Genomic DNA, 27,965 nt, shown 5'->3' with positions numbered 1-27,965 from the left:
CCCAAAATTGCAATACTTTTTAGGAATAAAGCCATATTTTACTCACCAAAAATCTTTTTTAATTGTGCACAATATCCATCCTCCTTTCTTTTGTCCTTCTTTTCTATCGCCATCGAAGCTAATGATGAAGGTCGAGCCTGTCCTGTCATATTTCTGGCATAGTCCGTCTTGAAAATGGCTTTAAATCAACACAATATTTGCATGTGCAGCTCGCTCCAAATACAGCTTGGCAGCTCTCACAGTTAGCGCACTGAAAGTGGCGGACACACCCTTTTCCCGGCTGTAACAGGCTTGCTAGCTTTGGAGTTTACCACCCTTTCCTAATGATGTCCATTTTTTTCTGGAAAAGTCTGTCTAGAAAATAGCTTTGTGAGCAAATCTGCAACCAAATCCATTTGTTTTTCTCCGTCTGCCAATGTGGGTGGAGTTTGCGATCTCTGGCTGGCTCTTTGGCTTTGGTCCGCCTTCTAGCCAATCATAGTTGGTGAAAGTGATGACGTATCCCTCCGCCTGCGAAATGGCTTTGGTGTCACCAAATCGAATTCTGATTGGTTAAAGCAACAGTCTTGTCGACACTTGTTTAATGCAGCAGAGCCTGCAGAATTGATTGTGAAGGCATTGAGGCAGATTTCTGACACTGGGAACAAATAATGCCTGAAATGTGAGGTTAAATGCTTCAATATGAAAACACACATCTGGAAGCAGTGCAACCAGGGGGAATGCAATGAAAGGATGCTAACAGACAATTTGGAATTCTTTAATAGGTATTGATGGGCAAAATACAATATATGATTCAGATATTTCTTAGGCCAGCAGAGAAGGCCTTGAAGGCCAGCCACTTTATATTAGTGAACTAAAAATATTTCATCTAACTACATATAACGTATTTTCACGACTATATGGTGCACCACATCTAAAGACGCAGACACAGTAAATTATGCTATTTCAGTATTTGACACACACACAAGGCGCACCGCACCAACACACGCAGCCAGGCATTGCAAAACATACACCAGCTTAAACATTCGGACACACGCTAAAACATGCTTTTTTTAAAAGGCAACGGAAGCGAAACTGAGTTCAGTTGTACTTTATTTAGCCATTTTACAATGTACTCTAGTTTTTTATTCAAACGTCACACACATTCATCAAAGTTCTCATTTTCTGTGTACGAATTGAACAATTGTCCAAATTATTCATCAAAAACGCTGGGTTCCCTCTCTTCGTTGTTAGTCACACCGAAATGATGCCAGCTATGGCAAAAGCTCAAACAACAGTGCAAGTAGAGACGTGAGTTTAAGCGGCCACAATCCTTTCGCAAATAGTGGCGTAAATCTTCGTAAAGCTGTTCGCCACCTGTCATCCATTGTTCCCATGCCGCTCGCAACTTTGCTTTGAACGCCCGGTTGACGCCGATGTCCAGCGGTTGGAGTTCTTTAGTTAAGCCTCCGGGAATGACGGCACGCTCGTGACTTGGTTTTTCATCGCTGCTGTGAGATGGGCACGCATGGAGTCGCAAATCAACTCAGCTTTTTTGGGGGGGCCTTAGAAAGGCCAATGGCGTTTGCCGTATTGTTGGCGAGAGCTTTGGTGAGATATCCACATTTCTTGGCCTCGACTTCCAGCCATCGTCGCTGCCCAAAGCACTCTATTTTCGTATAAAAATGATGGTTGCCACCCGCTGTTCATCTTTTTTTTCGGTGCGGAGTTGAGTGACAGTCCTCTGTCTTCCGCCATTTTCTAAGTGGCAAGCAGAAAACATGGAAGTGGCTTTTGCTTGCGAGTTGGAATGTAGATTTTAATATTTTTATGAACTTTTTTTTTATACTTCAGAAATCTGCAATTTAGTGAAGCAGCGAAAGTGTAAGTTAAGAAGAGTGAAGAAGGAGCACCAGCCTCACAGTTTTGGGGCCGAGGATTCGTCCTGACTGTGTGGATTTTACATTTTTATGGATTTTGCTTGTTCTTCTTTTCCTCCCACATCCCAAAAACATGTAGGGTAGGCTGAATTAGCATTCTAAATTCCCCATAAGTATGAGTGTGTGTGTGACAGGGTGAAGTAAGTGACGTTATAAATGAGTGCAGGTGTTAAGGTAAAAAGGGATTCACGCCGTATGACGCGCGAAGCGTGCGCAAAGTACGCAGGTTTGATGCGCGAAGCGCGCACGGAACACGCAGCTATGACGTAATGGGTACGCGCGAAACACGCAGCGATTCCGTAATGGTCATAGACCTGTGTATAGGATATAAGCGGGGTTGTCAGACATTTCACGAAGTTGGCTTGAAAAACAACAAAGGACCTGTCTGATTATTTCACCCGTCTTTTAAAGGCAAATACAACTACCCCGTAAAATCAGGGGTACAACATGTGCAAGAATATCACTTTCTGATACTCACAGATCCACTAATGGTACCAGAAGCTAGCAGGTCTCCAGGACGGATGTTGCAGCCATTGATTGTGTGATGGGCAAGCTGCTGTTTCATTGTCCAGTACATGTACTAAAGACATGAAATAGATTGTGAAACAGCTGTAGTTTAAAAATAACTGAATTTTAAAATGAGCATTCAACGTTTTTGTGGACGTAATCTATGCTTTCACTAAGCTCTTGACAGGAATTAATAAAAGAATGACTACTTGACAAAAAAGCACTATCATGATAGAACTTGTGTATTAGTGGTTCTTAGTTGTTTCTTACAAGTTTGAGTGGATACGGGTATATAATCAGCCACTTTGGTTGTTTAGCAGACAATCTGATTATTTATTTTCACATTTTTATGAACTTAAAAAAAATAAATGAATTAATAACAGAAAAAAATCACAAAGAAGTGAATTTTTGATAAGTGTTGTTGAATATTCTTACTTTGAAATTTGATTTACAGATGGTTGCTGAATCATCCATATGTCGCCCTTCAAAATAAGGAAAATCATGATTAAAAAACTTTTATAACATAAGAATTCATAAAATCCACCAATTTGCCAGGACATGGACAATCAAATGAATGAAATACAATGTCTATGTTATTTGCAGAATTAAATTTGTCGCAGATGATCAAAAATTTGACCTACATTTTATTTGTTGCTACCTTAAATTTGCTCAAATCTCATGGGATGTGACCTACAAAAATTTAAACAAATGTAATGGGAACTTTTGATTCTACTATACCTTTCAATGATACAAATAAATTAATGTTGAAAGTGTATGGATCCTCATGGCGGAGGTAGGGGAGTGGCTGTGGATCCTGCAAAAAGTGGGTGAAGGCAGATGGGAATAAAGAAACAAAATGATGAGCCATAAAACACCTCAGTTGTTGAAAGAATGATGTTGGGTTTATTCTGTTTTATTATTATAATAGTTATATTAATTCATTTCTTTATTAAATCAATCTCTTTCTTTTCTTTGTATTAATTCATTACTTTGTCAAATCATTCTCTTTCTGTTTTTCAAAAGTCTTAAGGTCACGCCAAGTCATCTTTAACCTAGACAGCCTGTTCCAGGATGGTTATACAAACAATCCACCCAATCTCGGTCCTTGAGATTTGGTGGGCCCTTGGTGACGAGGACAGGGCTATTCGGACAATAACAAGAATATTGTTATCGTTATGTAACCGTACACTTCGGGTTTTTCTGTATGTAACGATTATATGATTATGATTATATTATATGATTCTTAGGTCAAGGAGGTTGTATAATTACTCTAATCTAAATGTTGTTAGGTCTAGTCCCTGTTTTTGTTATTAGTAAAATACCTTGATTGTTATTGTAGTCCCAGATGTTGTTTTTACTCATACGTGATGGAATGATCAACAACTCTGTAACTTGTGACCATAAGAATAGGACGAAAATGTCTATTCGAGGAGACGTTCGGAAGTCGTACGGTGACGCTTGCTGTAACTCTCCCTTCCGGAAGCTCTTTATCTGATTGTATCCATTTCTATTTAATTAAATGTCAATAATTGAATAAGATGTCTTCCTGCAGTTATTGATAATTACGGACGAAGGTAATTATTAGTGAACCTGACATTTGGTCCTTCGGAGCTTTGGAGGTCAATATACCGACGCGGGAACCCAGGCGCTGCTGACCGACATCTGGATTAAGACCGTGCACGGCGTCTTCAATACCCTTTTCCAGGGCCGGAGTTTTTCGACGGGGGCGCCTGGATTCTCGGCGGTTGAAGACTTTTCCTGCTGGAGGGAGACATCTAATGGATCTCGGGTAAGTCCACATTAATGTCTGCATGTTGTGAAGGTGTTTACAAATGCGTTAAAGGGACATTGTATGTGAGGCCCATTGTTGGGCTGGTTTCGCGTCCTGGGTGACGGCGATAAAACCCTGTGTTTATACTAGTCAATGGCAGGTACGGTGGGGCACTTTGCTGGAAAGTGTCCTGTGTCTCAGGGGTAGGCACGAATATATTGTACGAGGTACGATATTGGGGCCGGGGAGTGTCCTGTGTCTAAAGGGTAGGCACGAATATACGTTGTATGGTGTTTGTGTGTTTTCTGCAGTAAAATTAGGAAAGGCCTAGGAGATACAGTCGATACAGTCGAATAGATAATAATAACATTAATAATAATTATAAATAATAGAGTTAACTGTGTGAGGCACACGAACTCACTACAAAAAAAAAATAGAAGTAAAATATGGGAAACAAGTGTAACAAGGCGGGTTTGGATGACGATCCAAAAATATGTCTAGCTTGTAAAGATTGGAAATTTGTGGAAAGACAAAGCGCTTCAAAAGTTAAACATTTAAATAAATGGATAAAAAATTATGGGTTTGCTGGCCAGCTTGATTTACAAAAAATTTTTGAATTACAAGATAAAATACGCGCTAAACATAAAGGGGACCTAAGGAAAATGGAGAAGGATGGTTATAATGACACCTATTTTTGGTTTTTAATGGCGAAAAAACGTTGTGATGGGAATGCCAAAAATGCTGATAAAGGTGGGGCTGGAAGCACAGAACAGGCTGTGTTTTTCCAAAGAAAAGAGGATTCTGAGACGGGCCCGGTGGGTAAGAAACGGGACGTGAAAAAAGAGGAAACCAATGAGCAATTGTCGGGGGAGGTTGGGGGGGTACGGTCAACAAATCCGTTTGTACCCTTTCCAACAGATGCACAAGACCGTTTGACCAGGTCGGGGGGATCCGTGGGGGAATGGTCAAAAACATTGGGACAAACGCTATCACCGCCTGAAAAGCCGCTAATGAATAACATGGTGCTTGAACAATTCCCCATGATCGAGGTTGCTAACCCTAATGTGGAAAGTGACCAACCCCGGGTTATTTTGGTACATAGAACCTGGACTCAGGACGACGTGAAAAAAGCCGTAGACGGCGTCACGTCGTACAAAATAGATGTGGGGGAATTTGTCGTGCAGATGGAAGATATTAGACGGTCATATCACTTAAATGGAGTAGAAACGCAGCAGATTTGGATGGCCGCGTTAAAAGGTGATTGGCATGCTATTAGAGGAGATTGGGATCCAAAATCAAAGTGTGGATCATTAACTCATGATAGCCGTGAATTGGAAATAAGAGTGCGTGAGCTGATAGAGCGTGCCACGAAAAAATTTAAAACAAAAGCAAATTATACTGCGATTGGTAGAGCTAAACAAAAAGATAATGAGGCTTTTGATGAATATTTAATCAGGATGTCTGCTTGTTTTAAAGTCAACAGTGGCATTCCTGAGGATAACACGGTGGGCAGCCTTTATCAAGAGCAACTAAAAAATGTGTTACACGCTAATTCGAATCATGCCCTCCGAGAATGGATTGAGAAATATTGGGTAGATAGGCCCACGGGTACGCTTGACCAATACGTAAATCAAGCGTTGCATGCAGAAGGGGTGCTAAAGAAAAAAGGTAAAAAACATGGGGGGCCGTCCTCTGCGGGGGAAGAAATGTTTTATCAAGAAAGAGAAGAAGGGCATAAAAAATTTAACAAAATTAACTGGAAAAAAGATGGGGGTAAGTTAAATAAATATCGGACACTTAAAAGTAATGTATGCTGGATTTGTGGGAGAACTGGGCACATTTCGCGGGACTGCCCAGACAACAGAGCCTCTAGGGCTGGGACTCAATCAGCAAGGCCTGGCGTGGGGCCAGGGCCCAGTGGGACAACTGGTGGGGTCCAGTCTAGGGGAGTGGAGCTAAATTTAGCGGAAATACTGACACTTGATTCAATTAAACCTGAAATTACATTGTTTGTGAATGGGGTACGTTTAACCTTTTTGTGTGATACTGGAGCTTGTAAAACTGCAATTACACAGGATGTTCCGGGAATTAAATTCATGAAAGATAAGGTTTATGTGGCGACAGCTGATGGACAGGTTGCTACTGCTTCAGAGACGTTTCCGGTTTGGATAAGGGATCCGGAAGGGGAAACATGTAAAATGTCGGTGTTAGTGGTAAAAGAGTGTCCTGTCAATTTACTGGGTAGGGATGGACTATTACAATTGGGATTGGCGTTAGTACCCTCCGCTAGTGGAAATATGGTGGTTAAAAGGCGAAAGGAAATTAATTGTGGCCAATTAAATGTTTTGCATGTAGAGCAACCTGCTTTCTTTTACTATACTCTGGATGTGTCTAATAATACGCCGGCTTGTGTGGGAAACAGTTTGTTATCTACAGCTGCTAGTTTGATTGAGACGCGGCAGAGTGTGGCGAGCGTAAACTCCCTCCATGTTATAATGTGGTACAAAATGACGGAGGGGCCTGACGAAATTTATGAAAACAAATTGAGACGAGTCACGCCGTCTGAAATTAAATTGGAATATATGTACACGGACGGAATTTCTACAGTTGTGGCAGGGGTTGAGTTGTCGAGGGAATATAAGATTCTTTTTCTCGAGTGGGGAACTCCACACATTGTATTATGCAAGCCACATAATCAGGGAAAGGAGGTGATACGTGACTTTATACAAACAGCCCGCGAGACGAGTGATTGGGTAATGTTGGATACAGGTCTTGAGTATAGCGAAAGTACGGAAACATACAGAAAGGCAGTGTTTCAGACGGTGGGGGTGAATGTGAATGTGGGAATTTACCTGCTTTGACAATCACAAACAACTAGGGAAGTATATCTATTATCGGAAGAGGAGGAGGAGTTGTTAGCAACAGTTCCTCCTGAAATATGGTCAAAAGGACCTTCCGATGTAGGGCTCGTTAAAGGGGTTATACCTGTAGTAATTAGACCAAAAAGTGAATTTAGGCCATGTATACGACAATATCCACTAAAACCTGATGCCTTAAAAGGAATAAGTCCGGTAATTGAAGATTTGTTAAAGGCGGGAGTGATAATTGAATGTGATGATTCACCTTGTAATTCCCCAATTTTTCCAGTAAAAAAGGCGGCTCCTTCTGTGGGATGGAGAATGGTTCAGGATTTACAAGCGGTAAACTCTGCAGTAATTCAACGCGCGCCGTGTGTGCCAGATCCACACACACTTCTGAATAATTTGGATCCAGAGGCAGCATTTTTTACGGTAATTGACATAAGTAATGCTTTTTTCTCCATCCCATTAGATCGAGATAGTCAATATTGGTTTGCGTTTACGTTCGGTAGGAAAAAATATACTTTTACAAGATTACCACAAGGATACTGTGAAAGCCCCACGATATATTCACAGATAATGAGTAGCAGTGTAGCAAGATTCCAGCCACCGGGGGGCAGCCAGATTATTGTGTATGTGGATGATGTGCTTGTGGCGTCGCCTAGTGTGGAAGTGTGTAAAAAGGACACTGTAACATTGATAAGGCACCTGGCGTCGGAGGGCCACAAAATAAGCAGAAATAAATTGCAGTTTTGTAAAGAACAAGTGAAATATTTGGGACATAATCTGGTGAAAGGTGGGAAAAAGATTTTGGATGACAGAAAGAGGGTGGTGTTGGAAGCACCCAAGCCGCTAACTAAAAGACAAATCATGTCATTTTTGGGTCTTACTAATTACTGCAGGGCGTGGGTTCCAAATTATGCAGAAATTGTTTCCCCCCTTTCTAAATTAATGAATGAAGAGGGGTTAAAAATGAACTCGGCTCTGAATTGGACGGCAGAGGCTGAGAATGCGTTTTGTACAATAAAACAGATGCTAGTTACTAGTGGGATTTTGGCGTTACCAAATTATAATAAACCCTTTGTACAAATGGTGGACTGTAGAGGAGAGTACATGACGTCTGTTTTAACTCAGGATTTCGGAGGGAAATTGAGGCCTGTTGCATATTTTTCAACCAGATTAGATAAGGTGGCCTGCGCGCTACCTCACTGTGTGCGAGCAGTTGTGGCTGCTTCCATGGCAGTAGAGAGCAGCGCCACAATAGTACTTTTTCATTCTTTAACCCTTAGGGTGCCGCATGCAGTGGCTGCATTGTTATTACAGACTAATATGAAATTTTTGTCCCCTGCCAGGCATTTGTCTTGCATAGCCATTTTACTTTCACAACCGCATCTCACACTCGAGAGGTGCGTCAAAATTAACCCAGCTACTTTGTTGCCAATTCCAGGGGATGGGGAACGGCATGATTGCCAAACATTAGCTGAAGAGGCTACAAGATGTAGGAAAGATTTGAAAGATCAACCGCTAGACAGCGGTGAAGTCCTATTTGTTGATGGTTCTGCCAGGATAGATGAAATGGGAAAATTAAGGGCAGGGTATGCGGTTGTCACCGCGACTAAAGTTTTAAAAGCAGAACCATTGCCGCCAAATTACTCAGCACAAGCAGCAGAATTGGTTGCGTTAAGGGAAGCATGCATTTTGATGACCAACGGTGTTGTCACAATTTACACTGATAGTCAATATGCGTACTCGTCGTGCCATGTTTTTGCTAGCTATTGGGCAAATAGGGGCATGGTTTCGTCTACGGGTAAAGCAGTGACTCATGCCAAATTATTGCAACAACTGATAGCCGCAGTTCAGCTTCCAAAACAAATAGCTGTTTGTAAATGTGCGGCACACACTTCAAAAAAGGATCAGGTTTCCCTGGGAAATGCCTTTGCTGATAAGACAGCGAAGGAAGCTGCGGGGAGACCCTTTATTGGGATGATTGACTCTGTATATAAAAACAATATACTATCGGAAGACATTTTAGCAAAAATGCAGATACAGAGTCCACAATTGGAATTTAAAAAATGGATTGACAATGGGGCAAAATTAAAAGATGGGGTTTATACCAGTATCGAGGGGAAGCCAATCTTACCAAAAAACTTGTTTAGATGGGCTGCTATTTTGAGTCATGGGAAGGCACATGTCTCAACAGGGGGGATGGTGGCCTTAGTACAACGCCACTACAAGACGTACGGTTTTAATTTATACGCAAAACATTTCTGTAGAGCATGTTTGATTTGTGCTCGGCATAATTCCCAAGGGGCCGTACGGCCAAAACGCGGACAATTCCCAAAAGCTACATATCCATTTCAAAATATACATATGGATTTTATTGAATTAAGTAAGAGTGCAGGGAAAAAATATTGTTTAGTCATTGTAGATGCCTTTTCAAAATGGGTTGAGATTTTCCCAGCAAAAACCGCGGATGCTTTAACAGTAGCAAAGGCATTATGTAAGGATATAATTCCAAGATATGGAATACCAGAAACCATCTATAGTGATAATGGTACTCATTTTGTTAATAAAATAATTGAAGGAATTGGCACTAGGTTCCATATTTCGCTGCGAAATCATTGCGCATACCATCCACAATCAGCTGGCCTTGTTGAAAGAATGAATGGAACCATAAAAAATAGACTAAAAAAATGCATGGAAGAAACAAAAAGGCCATGGACAGAATGCATTGATTTAGTAAAATTATATATTAACATCACGGCTTCAAATGGATTAACCCCATATGAAGTCCTGTTCGGTAGACCCTACAAATTACCATTATTCACTACACAATGGGAATTAGATGATGAGGCAAATTTAGCAGACTACATGCGAAAATCTTTAGAAAAGCGCACCGAACTTAAGTTACCAGAGGGAGATTTTGCTTCTCAACAGGAAACAGACGAAGCGACAGTGGTTCCTGGAGACTGGGTGCTGATACGCAGCATTAAAAAGAAACACTGGAGCGACGCCAAGTGGGAAGGTCCATACCAAGTGTTGCTGACCACCCCAACTGCTATCAAGATAGCTGAGAGAGCTACCTGGATCCATCTTTCCCACAGTAAGAGGGTTATCTCAATTGAAACGCTCCAAAGGAAAACTCTCCCAGAGAAACCAAAAGGTCATGTTAAAAACAAAAACAATCATTGCCCTTAGGGCAATGGGATTGATGTTTGTGATTCTATTCCCATCCACAGTAGGGCTGCTTTCTACAATTGGAGAAAGAGGAGGAGGCGTTTCAATCGAAGATACACCTTCTTACAAACGGGTAAAACGGGAAGCTGTCCCTGGGAAAAAATTATACGACATGATAACACCCACCAAATCAAATTTACAAACGTGTTTCAAAGATATTGTTCCAAGGGAAAACGCACACACAATATTCTGTTTTCCAGAAAATAAGACCGCGGAAATCTACCTTTTCTGGGAGAAATTAACTTTAGAAACACGATTATCCCAAACAACATACAAGGGATCAGCCTATGGGGGAGGGTATGAGTGGTATATAACGGTTCAGTATGAGGATTGGGGGAGCCTTGTCGCAGAAACTGGTCAAGATTGGAAAACGTGGAGTACACAACCTTGCGCGAAAATCATCAGACCCCTGATAAAATTAACCCATACGTTGAAAGGATTAAAGATAGTGATCCAGACGGAAAAAATTAAATGTGGAAAAGGGCCTTGTCAAATGTATTTCCTAAGACCATGGGCAAGTGGGGAAGACATGTTTTTCAAATTCTACATTTGTGTCTCAACAGAAATAAAAACGCTTATGGATCTTGAGGGAGAAAATTTGGAGAAGGGGACGCCCGGTTCGGCCATAATCAGATTAAAAGGGAAAATGACCAGGGATGAGGAATTCATTACTGCGACAGGGGTTTCCCAAACATGGAATAATTGGTTACTGCTAATGGGAAGTACAGTTGGCGCTATAAATCAATCTTGTGTAGCATGTATGGGGCCTCGACCTCTTTTACGAATAATACCCGCGATTACTTTTGATTGTGTAATAGAGGTAATGACAAAAAAAGATGTAAGTCCAAATTGTGAGAAGTGGAATAAGGTATACTCTGTTACAAAAGGAGAAAAGGAGATACCCACATTTTCAAAACATGTTGCCTTTAATCATTTTTCCTGCTTAAACCTTACAGGGCATGGTCTGAAGCTGGGGGCGATAAATGAGACGTGGTGTACCGGCGTTCTAAAAACAACTGCACCCCTAATATCACGATCTGACCTGTGGTGGTGGTGTGGTGGAGATAAAATATACGATTCCTGTCAAAACGCGGCAGGACTATGTGCTTTGGTCTCACTGCTCTTACCAGTGTCTGTTTTTCCATCCACAGTGGAGGAGATACAATTGGCGGCTCAAAATTCGGAGATGCTGAAGGGTCGACCCTCCCGACATCGTCGAGAGGCATGGAGGGAAGGAGATCCAACATACATTGATGCGATTGGCATCCCCCGGGGCGTACCAGATGAGTATAAGCTGGCTAATCAAATCGCAGCAGGTTGGGAGTCTATCTTCCTTCTAATCACCCCAAACAAAAATGTGGATAGAATAAATTACTTACATTACAATGTCCAAAAACTTGGAAATTATACTGAACAGGGATTTGTGGCCATAAAGGAGCAACTGGCAGCTACCAGTCTGATGGCGTTCCAGGATCGCATAGCGCTGGATATGATCCTTGCTGAAACAGGGGGCGTGTGTGCAATGTTTGGAAAAGAATGTTGCACCTTCATACCGAACAACACGTCACCCAGTGGATCTCTCACCAGGGCCATTACTGGCCTGCAAACACTGAACCGCAATATGCAAGAGCATTCTGGAGTAGATACGTCCGCATTGTCAGATTGGTGGGATAAGACCTTTGGAAAATATAAAGATTTGGCTACATCATTCATGGTGACTTTAGGCACAATTACCGCTATCCTAACATTGTGTGGGTGCTGTATTATCCCCTGTTTGCGCTCCTTGATAAGCCGACTTATAGATACCGCAATTGCCCCTACAAATTCTAAAGTACATGAGATGTATCTTATGGGACGGCTTGGGGAAAACAGTGAGGTCCAGGAGTACGGTAAATCCGAGGACCAATTGGACGAATATAATTATGTTCTTTCTCTTTCAGACCAGCCATGGGAGTAAGGAGTAGGCGGGAAAAATCACAGTAACCCGACATTACCATTTAGTGATTACTAAGAAATGACTAATAACATACATATTATAAAAACGGGGGAATGTTGGGTTTATTCTGTTTTATTATTATAATAGTTATATTAATTCATTTCTTTATTAAATCAATCTCTTTCTTTTCTTTGTATTAATTCATTACTTTGTCAAATCATTCTCTTTCTGTTTTTCAAAAGTCTTAAGGTCACGCCAAGTCATCTTTAACCTAGACAGCCTGTTCCAGGATGGTTATACAAACAATCCACCCAATCTCGGTCCTTGAGATTTGGTGGGCCCTTGGTGACGAGGACAGGGCTATTCGGACAATAACAAGAATATTGTTATCGTTATGTAACCGTACACTTCGGGTTTTTCTGTATGTAACGATTATATGATTATGATTATATTATATGATTCTTAGGTCAAGGAGGTTGTATAATTACTCTAATCTAAATGTTGTTAGGTCTAGTCCCTGTTTTTGTTATTAGTAAAATACCTTGATTGTTATTGTAGTCCCAGATGTTGTTTTTACTCATACGTGATGGAATGATCAACAACTCTGTAACTTGTGACCATAAGAATAGGACGAAAATGTCTATTCGAGGAGACGTTCGGAAGTCGTACGGTGACGCTTGCTGTAACTCTCCCTTCCGGAAGCTCTTTATCTGATTGTATCCATTTCTATTTAATTAAATGTCAATAATTGAATAAGATGTCTTCCTGCAGTTATTGATAATTACGGACGAAGGTAATTATTAGTGAACCTGACAAATGATGTTAACAATTCATCCAAACCTGCTCCAAAATTCGTATTCTGATAATTATATTCTATTATCATGATTTTTGCCGTGGCGAGAACAGACATGGGCAAACTACAGCCTTAGGCTTTTTAATCCGGCCCGCCGACCTGGTCCAAATACATGTTTTTTTTTCCCAAGATGGCGCCGTCACGCGTTTATATGTTTTTCATGTTTTACAGCCCCTATATCTTTTTTTTTAATTACATTTTAATATTTCCTAATACATTCCTTTTTACTTTACTTTGTACTTTACTATTTTTACTTTAATGGTGAGTGATGAGTATGCTAATACTTTAGACATTTTTTTCTGTTTATGTTTCATATGTACTGTTCCCGGATGCAGTTTTTTACATGTATCGTTTCTTGTGCTGACCCGGCCCATCTGTCAAATTTTTTAAAGTCAATGTGGCCCCCGGGCAAAAAAGTTTGCCCACCCCTGGGCTAGAACCACGGGTATAGCTCCAGCAAAAATCAAGTCATAGATTTTGTTATAATCTACCATGTCAACTACTTAGATTATATTAAGTATAAAGAAAAGTCACACAGTCAATTGTCTCCAAGTATAAATAGACACATGGAATAAACTGAAAACTCAAATGGAGAAATAAGATTCATTCATTCAAGTTGAATTCACGATGCAAGTTAGTTCTTTATTATTTATAAAAGGTGTGAAGGGTAACTACATATAATGTTTTATTTTCTATTGTTATTTATGTAAAGAATCTTGTTAAAGTGCTTTAAAAATTATTTTTATTTAGTTCATATTTTAAATACAAAGTATATTAACCAATTTTAACCCACTGTCCTCCCTTTGAGGACAGGCTCAATTTCTTTTCTTCGTTGATGTGAAGGAGTTTGTTCCACTTTGAGCAAATGTTATGGTTTAAGAAGGCTCAATCCAATGTGTGTATGACAACAAATATTTGAGTATTGTGTGTTTAGTATTCTTGGTTATGACCTGAATGGGATTGGGCTCTGCAAAGGGTAACAAGGCCTCCATGGGCACCACCCAAGGTGAGATGGTTGTTCCAAAGTTTTTGCCAAGGAATGGACCCAAAGGAACATACTCCCAAGATTGAATGTCCCGAGCTGGAACAAATAATACGTTGTTATGAGTTTTGATGAAACAAAAGTAGGAAATTGTCCTTCTGGAAGACCTTTAATAATAATAATATATGAACAGAATTTAGTACAGTCTATAATGCAGCATTAAATCAAAGTAATATAATAACTAGGGTCCTTGAAGTTAATTATTAGGTTCACCAATAGATATACTTTAAGATAAGGGAAACGTCGGATACATTTCCAGCTTATCTTGAAAGAGAGAATTTATCCTGACTCGCCTTCGTCCCAGATAATTCTAAGGAATCATATCCTTTCCTGCCGATTTAATTGCATAAACGTCAAAACAATTAAGGCCATCTATTCAAAACACTTGCATAAGAGGTATACCAAGCTGTTCTATTCAAAACAATTAAGGTCAGAGATAAAAAACAATTGCATAAAAATTAAAACAAGCAAGCATCCATTTTAAAACAATTGCGAGTATTTTCAGAGGTCGATTCGATATCGCCACCTGATGTGGAATCCAAATCAAAACAATTTAGAGTCATACCCGGATTTTCTTGCGACTTAGTGAGAAGTGGAGGTTTGCGAAAAACAATTGACAGTGTTCGGAACCAGCTGCAGAGGGGAGTGACCTTCGAGTTTGTTTCGGTGAGCATTAAAATAAGCGTTTGTTTTTGTTGCAAGCACATATACTTATAATGATTAATATTTCAAGAACATTTATAATAGTACTGTGTTCCCTCGCTACTTTGCGGCTCAGCCACCGCGGACTCAGAGCTTCGCGGATTTTTTTGGGAAAAAAATAATAATAATACCAATATTACATTGAAAAAACATATTTTACAGTTTTTTTGTTTATAACATGAATTTCAGGGGGGTAAAAAATAAAAATAAAAAAATTGAATAAAATTCAAATTAAGCAAATTAAGCGGAAATTCACTTATCGCGGGTGGTCCCCATGAACCGCGATGACCGAGGGAACACTGTACCCAAAATAACTCCAACATTAATAAACAAGGAAAAGAAGCGTGTGACGCCAAAACGAACCGGGGTCTAGACCTGAACGGTTTGATTTCTCCTAGCAAGAGTAATCCAGAAGATGGCCTTTTTTTACTAATTTGTGCGTGCTTTCAAATTCAGTGTGACTGTCAGTGAATGTTGTCAATATCATATATTCTTCCGATAAGTAACACTCAACAATGATGCCTGTTAGAGCTCCATCCAGACATTCATCCATACTACTTATTCTGACAAGCAGGTACGTACATAAGTGCTGTCATTTTAAGCAATACCAACATAAAAGTTAAAGGGACGACGTGACGGCCGAGTGGTTAGCGCGTCAGCCTCCCAGTTGTGGGGTTAAGGGTTTGATCCTTACTGTGTGGCTTTGGCATGTTCTCTGGGTTTTGTGGGTTTTCTAGAGCTACCCTGGTTTCCTCCCACATCCTAAAAACATGCATTGTAGGCTGAATGAACACTCAAAATTGTCCCAACGTATGAGTATGAGCATTAATGGTTGTCCGATTCCTTGTGCCCTGTGATTGGTAGGCCATCGATTCAGTGTGTCCCCCTACCAGGTGCCCATAGTTAGCTGGGGTATCCTCCAGCACTCCCGCGACCGAGCCTTGTGAGGATAAGCGTTTCAGAAGAGGAATGAATAAATGAAAATTCACTGGTACTCACAAACTTCTGTGATGCTTCAAAATCAAGAATGTAATTTATTGACTTTTGCAAGAATATTTGTTGGTTAGGTAAAAAAAAAAAGTATTTACCGCTCCAATCGTTCATGAGTACCATTCCAAAGATGTGTTCATGGGTTTTCGTAATAGATATTGGCTCTCCAAGCGGATTACTCCCTCCAACAAAGAAGGCCTACAAACAATTTATGGAATAAAAAAAATAATTAAAGAGAGATTAGGTTAACTTGAGCAGCTTAACATCATAAACAACATTGTATACGTCTTTGGTAGTGTATGACCTAAAAGGTCTCATATATTGGGTGAGTAGATGTTTTTATGAAACATTTGTAAACACAAATACAGTGGAACCTAGACATACGAGTGCCCGACATACGAGCAATTTGAGATATGAGAGAAATTTGGAGCAAATATTTATCTTGAGATACGAGACAAATTTCGATACGAGCACACACGACAAGCAACTCATAAGAACATCATGGGCACCGTCTCTCTCCCCGCAAATCCCTTGTGGAATGTCTCTTTGGTCGCAACTCCCTCGTGTAATGTCTCTTTGGTCGCAACTCCCTCGTGTAATGTCTCTACAAGCACTGGGCGGAGTTGCATTTTTTCAGTGTTTTTCGCTTATACGAGAGTTATATATACGACTTCTTGTTGGCAAGTGGCCGTGCGTTATGCTATTGTGAGGACATTTGTGTGCATCAAGTTCGGGATATTTTGAAGGGAATACAAAAGCAAATGTGACATGCTTAAGTTATTAATGATTGGATGTGTAATGTACAACTAGTTTTGGATTGGATGTTTATCAGTGTTCGATTATTGATGCCTTGATCCAAATAGCAAGAGTAATATGTTAAAGTCTGTATCGGTATTCGAATATTGATGTCTCGGTGCACATAGCTTGGCAAACACGGGAGATTTTCCTCGTTACAGTAAAAGTTGGATTGTGGACAACAACTAATCACTGTGTGATTATCTCTCCGTGTTTCAAGTATGAAAATGCAGAGTGCAACACAAACAATTCTCAATAGGTTCCTTTTTGCTGCATTTGAAAGTCAGGGTGGAGGCGGGGCAAATAGAGTCAACCCGGCCGGGAGAAGAAAAGTATAAAAATAAAGAACAAAATTAGAATTAAGTTTAGTGTAAGGTTATATTAAACGTATTTTAGAGTGTATTTGCATCGTAATCCAAGTTCATTTAAATACAAATACCCCCCCCCCTCTGTCCATCTCACTACCCTCCGTGAAATCCGTCTAATTTTAATAGTATTAAACACATTTTAGTTCTACTAAACCACTAGTTATTTGATACTTTGTTAATAGGTGGCGAATTAGAACAAATAAAAATGTTTTTCCAATCCAATATCCTGTTTTTGCTGTATTTTCAACGGGTTGGAAACAAATTAATTTGTTTTTAGTTCATTTCTAACGTTCGTTTGGGTTACAAGAAAATCAACATACGAGCTCAGCTTAATCCAACGCATTCAGCTCGTATCTCGAAGTACCACTGTGGTGTATGTTAGAGGCAAAGTTGAAGTGTAATCACCATCTCCAGCTCAATGTCCAACTGCTGTGACGGACCAAACACAGGAGGTTTTGCTGTGAAAAAGGCAAGTAACATTGTTATAGGTGCATTACATTACTGTAAAATGTGCATACTACTGTGTTGAAAAAACGGTCACATAAAACATAATCTGTCTATTTAGCATCATCATCTTCCGCTTATCTAAGATTGGGTCGCAGGGGCAGCAGCTTCAGCAGGGAAGCCCAGAATTCTCTCTCCCTAGCCACTTCATCCAGGTATTCCAGGAGGATCCCATGGCGTTGCCGGGACAGCTGGGAGACATAGTTTCCCCAGTGAGTCCTGGGTCGCCCCCGTGGCTTCCTCCGGTGGGATGTGCCCGGAACACCTCACCAGGGAGGTATCTTAATCAGAAGCCTGAGTCAATTCATCTGGCTTCTCTCGATGCAGAGGAGCCTCTCCCGGGAACCGAGCTTCTCGCCCTAGCTCTAAGAAAGACTCTGGACACCTTGCTAAGGATACTCATTTGAGGCGTTTATATCCCAGATCTTGTTCTTTCGGTAACCAGGTGGGTCGAGGTGACCAGAGATAAGGGTAGTAACGTGGGTCTATCTGTAAATAGAGGGCTTCGCCTTTATGCTAAGCTCCTTCTTTACCACAGTGCACCGATGTAGAGTCCACCTCACGGAAGACGCCTGTCGATCTTATCTCTTAGGACCTTATCTTGGATTAAATTTCCCTCTGAGTTGTGGAACTAAACAATTGCAGACTGGTCACACACTCAGAGCACAAGAAAATAAATCCAGCGCAGTGAATACATTGCAAATGAATTAGATACTGTCAAAACTTTCATAAAAGTGTCAAAATTCATGGTGAAACTCTCAATTGGATAAAAGCAGATGAAACATGTCAGAAGTCAGGTTACTGCCACCCAATTCAAAGAAGAAGCAAACTTTCACCATAAAAGGCCGAGAAGGAAGTCCTTGCCTTTTCCTGTTTTGTTCAGATTTCATTTTGCAACCCCACCAATTGAGGAGGACCTCATCAAATTGATGCAAATTGGATTGGATTAGATAATTTTATTCATCTCGTATTTGGGAAATTCCGTTGTCGCAGTTGCAAGAAAGTTAAATGCACTTCTTGATAATTGTACTTGTGTACTTTATATACCGTATTTTCACGACCATAGGGCACACTAAAAAGTCTTATATTTTCTTGAAAATAGACAGCCTTAAAATGCAGAGCGCCCTGTGTATGCCCAAAGCCTGACTGATAGCACTTCTGGCCGACACCCTTCTTATATAGAGAGAAGGCGGACGTGGTTGGGGTCAGGCATGCAGAGTCGGTGTGTGTGAGAAGATGCTAAAGGCATGCCCCTACCAGGTACCCGTATATAGTGTGGGAATGTGCTTTATCGCAAAAAAAAAAAAATGGTTTGGTTTCTAAGCACCCCCCCCCGAAATTGAATAATCCAAATAGACAGGGTTATGAAGCTCAGTTAAAACTTCAAGCCATCAATTATGCAGGACTAACATGGGAATAGAGCAGTCGCGGGGGAATTTTAGATCAACGAATCCATGGTTAGCAAATGGAGGAAGCAGGAGAGCGGGCTTCGCCAAGTAAAAAGGAATAAGCTGAGCTGATTTCCGACTCCATTCGTGCCCATCTCACAGCAGCAGTTAAAAACTAAGTCACGAAAATGAAAACCGAAGGCTTAACTAAAGAACTCCAACCGCTGGACATCGGCATCAACCAGGCGTTCAAAGAAAATTTCCGAGCGGCATGGGAACGATGGATGATAGTTGGCGAACACAGCTATACGAAGAGTTACCCCACTATTTGCGAATGGATTGTGGACGCTTGGACTCATGTGTCTGCTTGCTTTGTTTTTTGAGCTTTTGCCAAAGCTGGCATCATTTCTTACAATACTGAGGTCACCAAGTCAGACACCATCAGCGCCACGGCTGCTTTTAGATATTCTGTCCAAAAAAGTTATGAAAAGAATCGATGACATAAGGCAGCCCTGGCAGTCAAAGCGCCGATGAAAATCGATCCAACTTACCGCCGACTACTCTGACTCAGGTTGCTAGAAAATGCGGTAGGTATCCCATAACTTGGGAAACTCAACTAAAGAAAATAGTGATAAAAAGGCCACACACAAAAAATGGACACTTTTTTTTAATACAGGACAGGAGGTGTCAGTTGTTGCATGTTAATCAATACGATCAGGAAATTAATTTAGGGTTGTGTATCTGCCTCTGCAAACTTACTTTGATCAGGTCTCATCTGTCCTAAAGGCCGACGAATAGGGGTACCCGAAACAACCACTGATGAAGCTCGACCATGATATCCAACGGGAAGCCTCAACCTGTCACAAAATAATGCACAATTTAGGAAGTAATGACAAATGAACAATGAACAGGTTTTTTCAATTCTTTGTTTGGATAACATAACGATGCAAGATGAAGTGTTTCTGAAAAACAAACCTAAATACAATACCCTTCAAATATTGCGGTTAATGTAGACCAGACATGGCCGCGATAAGCAAAAAAAAAACGTGAAGCAGGATCACCCGCTTAATTACTACCTCAATACATGTTTTCGAGCCTATACCGTAAATACAAGTACAAAAGTACAATTATCAAAAATTGTATATTTATTAAATATTACAGCTATAACCATATCAAAATACTGTAATGTAGTCATACCTTTAAATACGAATGCCTCTAGGTGTGAAATTTCCAGGTTATGATAGCTTATTATATGCAAATGAGTGCCATGTTATAACAAAAAAGTCCAAATTACGAAAACCCCCAAAAAGTACACCCATTCCTTATCCGTCATTTTATTTTGAAAATAATGTCACGGATGCATTGAGTCTTGCTTTAAAAGCTCACTCCACCATAAACTGGGATATCATTGGCTCTCTCACAACAACCGTCCATTTTCTTTAACCCATTGTCCGCTTAAACTTATTTATGCTTGGGAAAGCAGTAGCCAATTGCCTCGACCTGAACTGCAGCCTTCGGTGGGTTAAATTTGGTCAATGTGCGCTAAAACGGACGCATGACTAAATGCAACGCTTGGCAATACACAAGGAATTCAACTGGGAGGCAGGGCCACCATTGCAACTGCACAAATCAGAAAGAAATGAGGAGAAACAAACTTTCCCAAATCGTGCACACTTTGACGACGTTTGTCTTGTACATTTTAGAAACATTTTAAAAAAATCTCAAAGGCAATCAAACGTCTTTGTAAGTTTTTTCCCCCCAAAATGTTCGTCATCCAGCACTACAGAAGCAGGTAAGGACCAGTAGTGTGTCACTTATAAAATGCGTGTAAAGTTACATTTCTAAGAAATCCCTGATTTAAACCCTGATTTAAACCGACCAGAGCATGACCACGTTGCAGAATTGGCTTTATCAGTTCACTGTTATGTACTTCCTTGTGCTTCCTCCTTGTTTACGTCACCTGATCCCCTTCCACTTGTTTTTTTTCAAAGGACCTTGACCACACTCATGACCACGAATCATGGTCCACGATTTCGAGCACACATTTGCTTTAGACCTCTCTAAGGACCTCTCGGCCACCAACCTCCATGCTACGTTCACTGACCTGCCTATGGTGCTCCCCTCATACCCGTGGGGTAGAGCTGCCAATTGGCTTAATAATTGTTTGTTCATGTCGAGCCATGTGGCCAAACTGGTTTTACAAGTGTTTGTTAAGAAAGTGGAATGTAGGATAGGCAAACTAGCTAGCCTTGCAATTGTTTGTTCGCACCACGAATTGTAAGATAGCTAACTAGCTGGCCTTGCAATTGTTTGTTCGCCTGACGAAGTGTAACATAGGCTGGCTAGCAGGGTTTGCAATTGTTTCCTTGTATTGTGGAATGTGGCCAACTCGCTTTGGAACTGTTCGAATCGCGCAATATAAGATAGGCTGCGGCAGTTTGTGCGAGCTATAAAAATATCGTGTTTGCATACAACTTAAACTTACTAATGTCTAACCATATTAGCCCAAAGTTGTGTTTACATAAACTCTGTCCTACATCACTGTCTTAGAAATATTACCCTGTGTTCCTATATAAAGACCGACCTAGTGTTCATTCAGAGAGAATTGCGAGGAAGTGAGATGTTCACAGCTGTTGGAGCATTCTCCAACAATCCTGCAGTCCGGTAATAAACCTATTTCCTATTTAAAATGATCTCACACCTTCTTAACCTGCTCCTTAAGTTGTATTTTCAGACCTTTCAGTACCTTCCGCTTGCCATGGTGCTTTCTGAATAAACTGAGCACCACAAACTGAAATTTCCTTGTGCTTGCTTTGGGGCCCTCTGCCCACGAACATAACAGCACGATCCAGCCAAGATATGGATCCCTTCGCTGGTTCTCTCTGCCGTCCAATTCGCCGAGCAAGTTTTATTTTAAAATGGGCTATACAGCATAAGGTCGCACAGGGCTAGTATTTTTGATAAAATTCCACGTGGGATCAGGCCACCCTGAAAGTTCTATTTTCGGATAAAAATGATGGCCTGACTACACTGCCTGCCATTATTTTTTCAGTTTAGTGTCTTTGACCTTGAGTGGCCAGCGGAAGACTGGTGAGTGGCTTCCACTTGCGAGTTTCAGCGTGGATTTTGACATTTGTTACCTTTTTTTCCTGAAAGAAATCTGATTTATTGAAGCCACAAACGTTTAAGCTGCGAAGTGAAAAAGGATCACAGGAATAAATTCTATGTTGGAAACAGAATCGGAATTCATCAGTTTAAACCCCCACATTGAACAACAACAAAAAAAAGAAATAAAATGTGTCCTAGTCTATGGTGTGTTTTTTAAGATTACCAGTTTGGCATTAAAGCATTTTCCTTTCCACGAAACATGGTGCCAACATTAGTTGCATGATCCCTTGATGAGTAGAAGTCAGTGTAATCACCTGTTTAAAAAAACAAAAAACAAACGATGACTCAGTCACACAAAAATTATCTGCAAAATGTCTACGGGTGTGGCTAAGCGTCTGAGTGATTAACGCGTCGGTTACAGTTCTAGGGTCGAGGGTTCAAATCCCAGTTAGGTACTCAATGTTTGGAGTTTGCATGTCTTTACCGTGCTTGCGAGGGTTTTCGCCAGGTACTCCTGTTTCCTCCCACATTACTAAAATATGTAGGAAATGCTGGTTGAACACACTAAATTGGCCCTAGGTATGTGTGTGAGCTGAATTGTTGTCTGCCTCCTTGTGCCCTATGATTGCCCTTTCTAATAATTCAGGGTGTCCCCTGTTTGGTGCCTGTAGTTAGCTAGGATAGGCTCCAGCACCCTTAGCGACAGTTGGGATTATAAGCAGTACACACAAAAACATCTATATATAATTATATATATATACAGATATATATATATATATATATATAGATATATAGAGATATAGAGATATAGAGATGTAGAGATATAGAGATATAGAGATATAGAGATATAGAGGTATGGAGGTATAGAGGTATAGAGGTATAGAGGTATAGAGATATAGAGATATAGAGATATAGAGATATAGAGATATAGAGATATAGAGATATAGAGATATAGAGATATAGAGATATAGAGATATAGAGATATAGAGATATAGAGATATAGAGATATAGAGATATAGAGATATAGAGATATAAAGATATAGAGATAAATCTGTCAAGATGCTTGCCAAATTCAATGGCGCGAACAGCATCAGTCTCCTTCCGAGTGGCTCCATGCAGTGTGATGACGTCCAATTGTCATGCCAGCTTCACTGCCGTATCTACGAAGTAAATCCATCATAATGCTGGTTCAATTTTTCATTCCTAAGAGTCCAGGTTTGTTCGTCCACATGTGAATTTGCACATCCAAAGATGCAAGCTTCTGGCGGTGAACAACAGCACGTGCACCTTGGTGACCAAGGAAACCAGCAGTGCTTCGGGGAGACCATCGGTCACTGCACTGTGCAACATTGCAACCTCAACGCAAACGCAAGCTGCTACATCTTGGACCTCTTCGCCTCACAAGAATGTATTTTTATTTGCACACTTTGCACATTTAGACAATTCCACTGTGGGCTTACTTATTGGCAGACCGGGGTCTGTTTCTCCTTTTAAAAAAGGGAACCGGAGGGTGTGTTCCAATTGTCGGGGTATCACACTCCTCGCCCTCCCCGGGAAAGTCTATTCCAGAGTACTGGAGAGGAGGGTCCGTCGGGATGTCGAATCTTGGATTTAGGAGGAACAGTGTGGTTTTCGTCATGGCCGTGGAACAGTGGATCAACTCTACACCCTCAGCAGGGTCCTCGGGGAGGGGGGTGGCTTAGGAGTTCGCCCAACCAGTCTACATGAGGCGTCCGGGTCCACAGGGGAGTCTCGTGGCTGGTAATCTGGGAGTTGGGGTTCCAGAGCCCCCAATACACGCGGTTCAGTCCCTATATGACCACTGTCAGTCTGGTGCGCATAGTAAGCAGTAAGCCCGGATCCATTTCAAGTGGCGGTTGGACTCCACCAGGGCTTCCTTATGTCACCAATTCGATTCATAACTTTTATGGACAGAATATCTAGGTGCAGCCGTGGTGTTGAGGGCGTCCGGTTTTGTGGCATCGGTATTGCATGCCTGCTTTTTTCCAGATTATGTTCTGTTGGCTTCATCAGGCTTTGAACTCCAAGTATGAAGCAATTGGAATCAGTGCCTCAAAATCTTAGACCATGGTCCTTAGTAGGAAAATGGTGTAATGCCTCTCCAAGTTAGGAATCAAGTGGAGATCTTGAGGTCTTGTTCATGAATAGGAAGAATGGAGCGGGAGGTCGACAGGCAACGATACGCGAAAGATCAATTCACTCAACAATATCTGATATATTTATTCAGGAGTTGAGAAACTTTTAAATGAAAATGAACGGCATAAATCTTTTTATTTTTTGATGGTTTAATTTCAAATTCAGCTGTAACTTAATTAGATCTGGGCACTAACACGATGACGATATTTATTGTCAAATCATTTTTGTCAACAATATTAATAAAAACTTTAGATAAAATCTGTGACATTTAAACTGCAATTTCACCACCCAAACACCACAGAGAACGCAGGTGCTGAAGCGACCTGGCGAAGAACATAGTAAGGGACAAAAACTTTTTTTAAGCATGCTTAGCAATAGAACACAGCATCAAAGCAAAAGGACTGTAACACAGCCAAAATCGGAGATCATGAGATGCAGGACAACAACGAGCCGGCCAACTAAAGATTTAAGTGAAGTCTCCCTGTCGATTTCTTTTTCTAAAATGCCTCTTAAAAGAAGTGCACAAACAGCAGCCTTGTTAATATGTCCACAACCCATTTTAACCCACTCTCCTCATTTGAGGAAGGCCTGTAATCCTTTTCTTACTTGAAATCAAGGAGCTTCCCCATTTCGTGCAAATGTTATGAATATGTTGCATGAATCTAAAACCTGTTAACTTGGGTTAGAAAAGTTCATCCAACTTTTTATTTCTTTTTTTTAAATGGCCACAAATGAGGTTAATTTACATTGTTTCCCTTTTCCTTTAATTTAAGTTAACATAGTTCATTTCATAAATTAATAACGAGGAAAGCAATTTATTGACTTAACAGTAGTTTGAAGTTTCAAATTTTAAAGAAAAAATGTGATAATTATCATGATAATTATCGATAGACTATTTTTTTCAACTGTGATAACATTTTTTGTCATATCGCCCAGGACTAATCTTAATATTCACTCACTCATTCATTCATTTTCTGAACCGCCTTATCCTCACTAGGGTTGTGGAGGTGCTGGTGTCCATCCCAGCTCCCTTCAGGCCAGAGGCAGGGACACCCTTAACGGGTGGCCAGTCGATCAAAGGGCTCGAGGAGACGGACAACCATTCACTCTCACACTCAAACCTAGGGGCAATTTAGAGTGTCCAATCAGCCTATCATGCATGTGGAGGGGAAACCGGAGTACACAGGTGGACCCACCTGGATTTGAGCCCTGGAACCCAGAGCTGTGAGGCCGACGCGCTAACCGCTCAAATCGCCGGGCACCCTGAATCTTAACATTTCAAGCAAATATTTCCCTGCCTCAAAATGGTATAGTACATTTTTAGGACAGTATTATTTTGTATAGACTTACCGATATCTGCTGGAAGATGCATTATGGCTACACTCTGAGGGACAAAAGCTCTTCAGACATGAAAGATAGACAGTTCAGGTCAAAATGAAAAGATGAAAGTGCAATGTGTTAAGCACCAATAAGGCAATCAATTTAAACACCAAAGAAACAATAATAAAAATTACACAATAATGAACATTTCAAGTAGGAAGCTATTTTTTAGTCTTTGTATTACTCTTGAGCAGCCCCAAGATTGGTTAAGCAAACTGCTAATGAATTTGCCAACCTAGCACTGAAAGAAAACAGACAATTTGAAACATTCGACTCTCCAATACACTTCACTAACATTGCTTGCAAACTCACCTTGTCCTATCACACTGCTATTTGACCTCTCTTGGTTCCTTGGTGTTGGCCTTCCCTACATTGGGTCTCCCTCATAAAAAATAATTACATATTTAACTAGAAAATGCAATTCTCGGATTGTGTATGGATGCTTTGATTAATGGGTCACTTCCTATAGATTTTTTTTAATCCCAGGGCATTTTCCGGTCACTTAATTATTAACTCATGTTTGTATACCCAAACATCAAGCCCTTCCAATTTCAATGAATTGGATGTCTGTTGTTTTTTATAGCTGGCACAAAGTATATTTTGATAAAATGAAAGTGAATTTAGCGTGGGCGGGTGGCCCGGTGATTAGCGTATCAGCCTCACAGTTTTGGGGTCACAGGTTAGATCACAGGTCAGTCCTGACTATGTGGAGTTTGCATGTTCTCCCAGAGCTTGTTTAACTTTTCTCCGGGTACTGCAGTTTCCTCCCTCCTCCTGTGATAGTTGAAAATTCTAAATTGTCTCTAGGTAGGAGTGTGAACGTGAATGGTTGTCTGCTTCCTTGTGGCCTGCGACAGCCAATTCAGGCTGTTCTCTACCGTGTGCCTGTAGTTAGCTGGGATTGGCTCCAGCACTTGTAAGTGGTTCGGAAAATGAATGAAGGTGACTTTTTGGAATGTTTCAAAGTTGGAATGGTGATAATCGGTCACAGTGCATGTGCTGTGCAGTTTGCTAAAAAGGTGGACAACAGGACAAACAAAGATTTGGGGGCCTTTGCTTGGCAAAACATCCCCACAATCATGTTTGTATATATCACTATTCTCTATCCCCTAAAACCCTTTCCTGTCCAACTGTTTTCTCCGGAGAGAACAAGTAAACTCCCATGTTGCACATAAAAACTGTTCTAGCTTTTAAAGAAACTCATATTTGCTAATGTATGTCTTTGGACAAATACACAGGATATGTAAAAAGACAAAATAATGAAAGACAAGGAAAAGAAAGAAATTAATTGACAGTATAGACTTACCTACTACGGAGACTGCAGTCATCTCTTAAAGTGCTTTCATTAGCCGAAAGCAAAATTTGCAAAGTACGCCTTGTCTCCTTCCATGCTTCATATCCCAGAGCCATGAAAGCATTTAATGTAGGCTAAAATGTGGAACAAAATACCATATACATAGGGAAAGAACATATGTCGTTACGTACTGCATTATATGGTTTTACAAGTAGATGACGTAAAATTGAATAATTACTAGCCGTATGATACAATGACAACTTTGACACAATTACATGTGTAAAAGTCTGCCTTATGAAACACTGTTATGCTAAAGCTCAGGGAGTTATTTGAGATTGCCGCCAACTAAAACATGTATTTGGTAAAAAAAAAAAAAATGTTGAATCAAGATGAAATAGCAATGCAACAATGCTGTTACTTTTCATAAAAATTACCTGTTGTAAAACATCTCGATTTTTAGACATCACAGGTCCATCAAATAGTGAGAGTATAACACTCAGGTCCAGTATCTGTTCTCCAATGGCGACCCCAATACGGCATTTGGACTGAGGAAATAAAACTTCTGAAATTATCGATTGTTTTAGTGTTTTTTGTGTGTATATATAATATGACCGATGTAACAAACAGTAATCATTTAAGCAAGAAAACATGTTTTGTCCTATTCTTTTTAATTTACTTAAACAAAAAAACAAAAGCTCTTACATTGTCCAAAGTGGAGAAGATGCCATATGGAAGGTTGTGGTAAGAAAAATCAGATGCTGCATCTACTTTTATAAAAGACATTTTATTCTCCAAAGTAGGGTTCCAAGTTCAAAGTAGTTGAGTTACTGAGTGAGAAGCATCTGTAAGGGTTTACAGATGTTGCAAGCATTGGACGTCCCGCTTCTGCCTAACACCCAATCGCTGGTGGCCTGTAGGATCCACCCCCACTGAGACCAGAGGTTGATTTAAAACAGTTTGGTGAATGACTAAGCACAATCCTTTTCTTCACAATAAAGCAACTTTGCATTATTGTAAACATAAACCCTAAATGAATATATATATATATATATATATATACATATATACATATATACATACATATATATATATATATATATATATATATATATATATATATATATATATATATATATATATATATATATATATATAT

At 40.3% G+C, this 27,965-nt stretch overlaps 1 protein-coding gene across 1 annotated transcript in view; it reads right to left on the bottom strand.

The window, feature by feature from the left end:
- fah (fumarylacetoacetate hydrolase (fumarylacetoacetase)) overlaps positions 1 to 27,727 on the bottom strand; it is a 28,963-nt gene extending 1,236 nt beyond the window's left edge. Inside the window, exons 1-12 of the mRNA XM_077713476.1 lie at positions 27,512 to 27,727; positions 27,244 to 27,354; positions 26,822 to 26,943; positions 25,486 to 25,535; positions 22,202 to 22,292; positions 19,630 to 19,727; positions 17,384 to 17,436; positions 15,914 to 16,013; positions 14,032 to 14,162; positions 3,165 to 3,240; positions 2,862 to 2,908; positions 2,398 to 2,499 (exon numbers count right to left, since the gene is read on the bottom strand). Of these exons, the coding sequence (XP_077569602.1) occupies positions 2,398 to 2,499; positions 2,862 to 2,908; positions 3,165 to 3,240; positions 14,032 to 14,162; positions 15,914 to 16,013; positions 17,384 to 17,436; positions 19,630 to 19,727; positions 22,202 to 22,292; positions 25,486 to 25,535; positions 26,822 to 26,943; positions 27,244 to 27,354; positions 27,512 to 27,592 (1,062 nt within the window). The 5' untranslated portion in view covers positions 27,593 to 27,727. The remainder of the gene's footprint in view (positions 1 to 2,397; positions 2,500 to 2,861; positions 2,909 to 3,164; positions 3,241 to 14,031; positions 14,163 to 15,913; positions 16,014 to 17,383; positions 17,437 to 19,629; positions 19,728 to 22,201; positions 22,293 to 25,485; positions 25,536 to 26,821; positions 26,944 to 27,243; positions 27,355 to 27,511) is intronic.
- Positions 27,728 to 27,965: the final 238 nt, after the last annotated feature.

This window comes from Stigmatopora nigra, chromosome 3 (genome assembly GCF_051989575.1).
Source record: "Stigmatopora nigra isolate UIUO_SnigA chromosome 3, RoL_Snig_1.1, whole genome shotgun sequence".
In the NCBI taxonomy this organism is placed as follows: Eukaryota; Metazoa; Chordata; class Actinopteri; order Syngnathiformes; family Syngnathidae; genus Stigmatopora; species Stigmatopora nigra.
The sequence above is the reverse complement of the archived record's forward strand: the minus strand, read 5'-3'. Positions and strand labels throughout refer to the sequence as shown.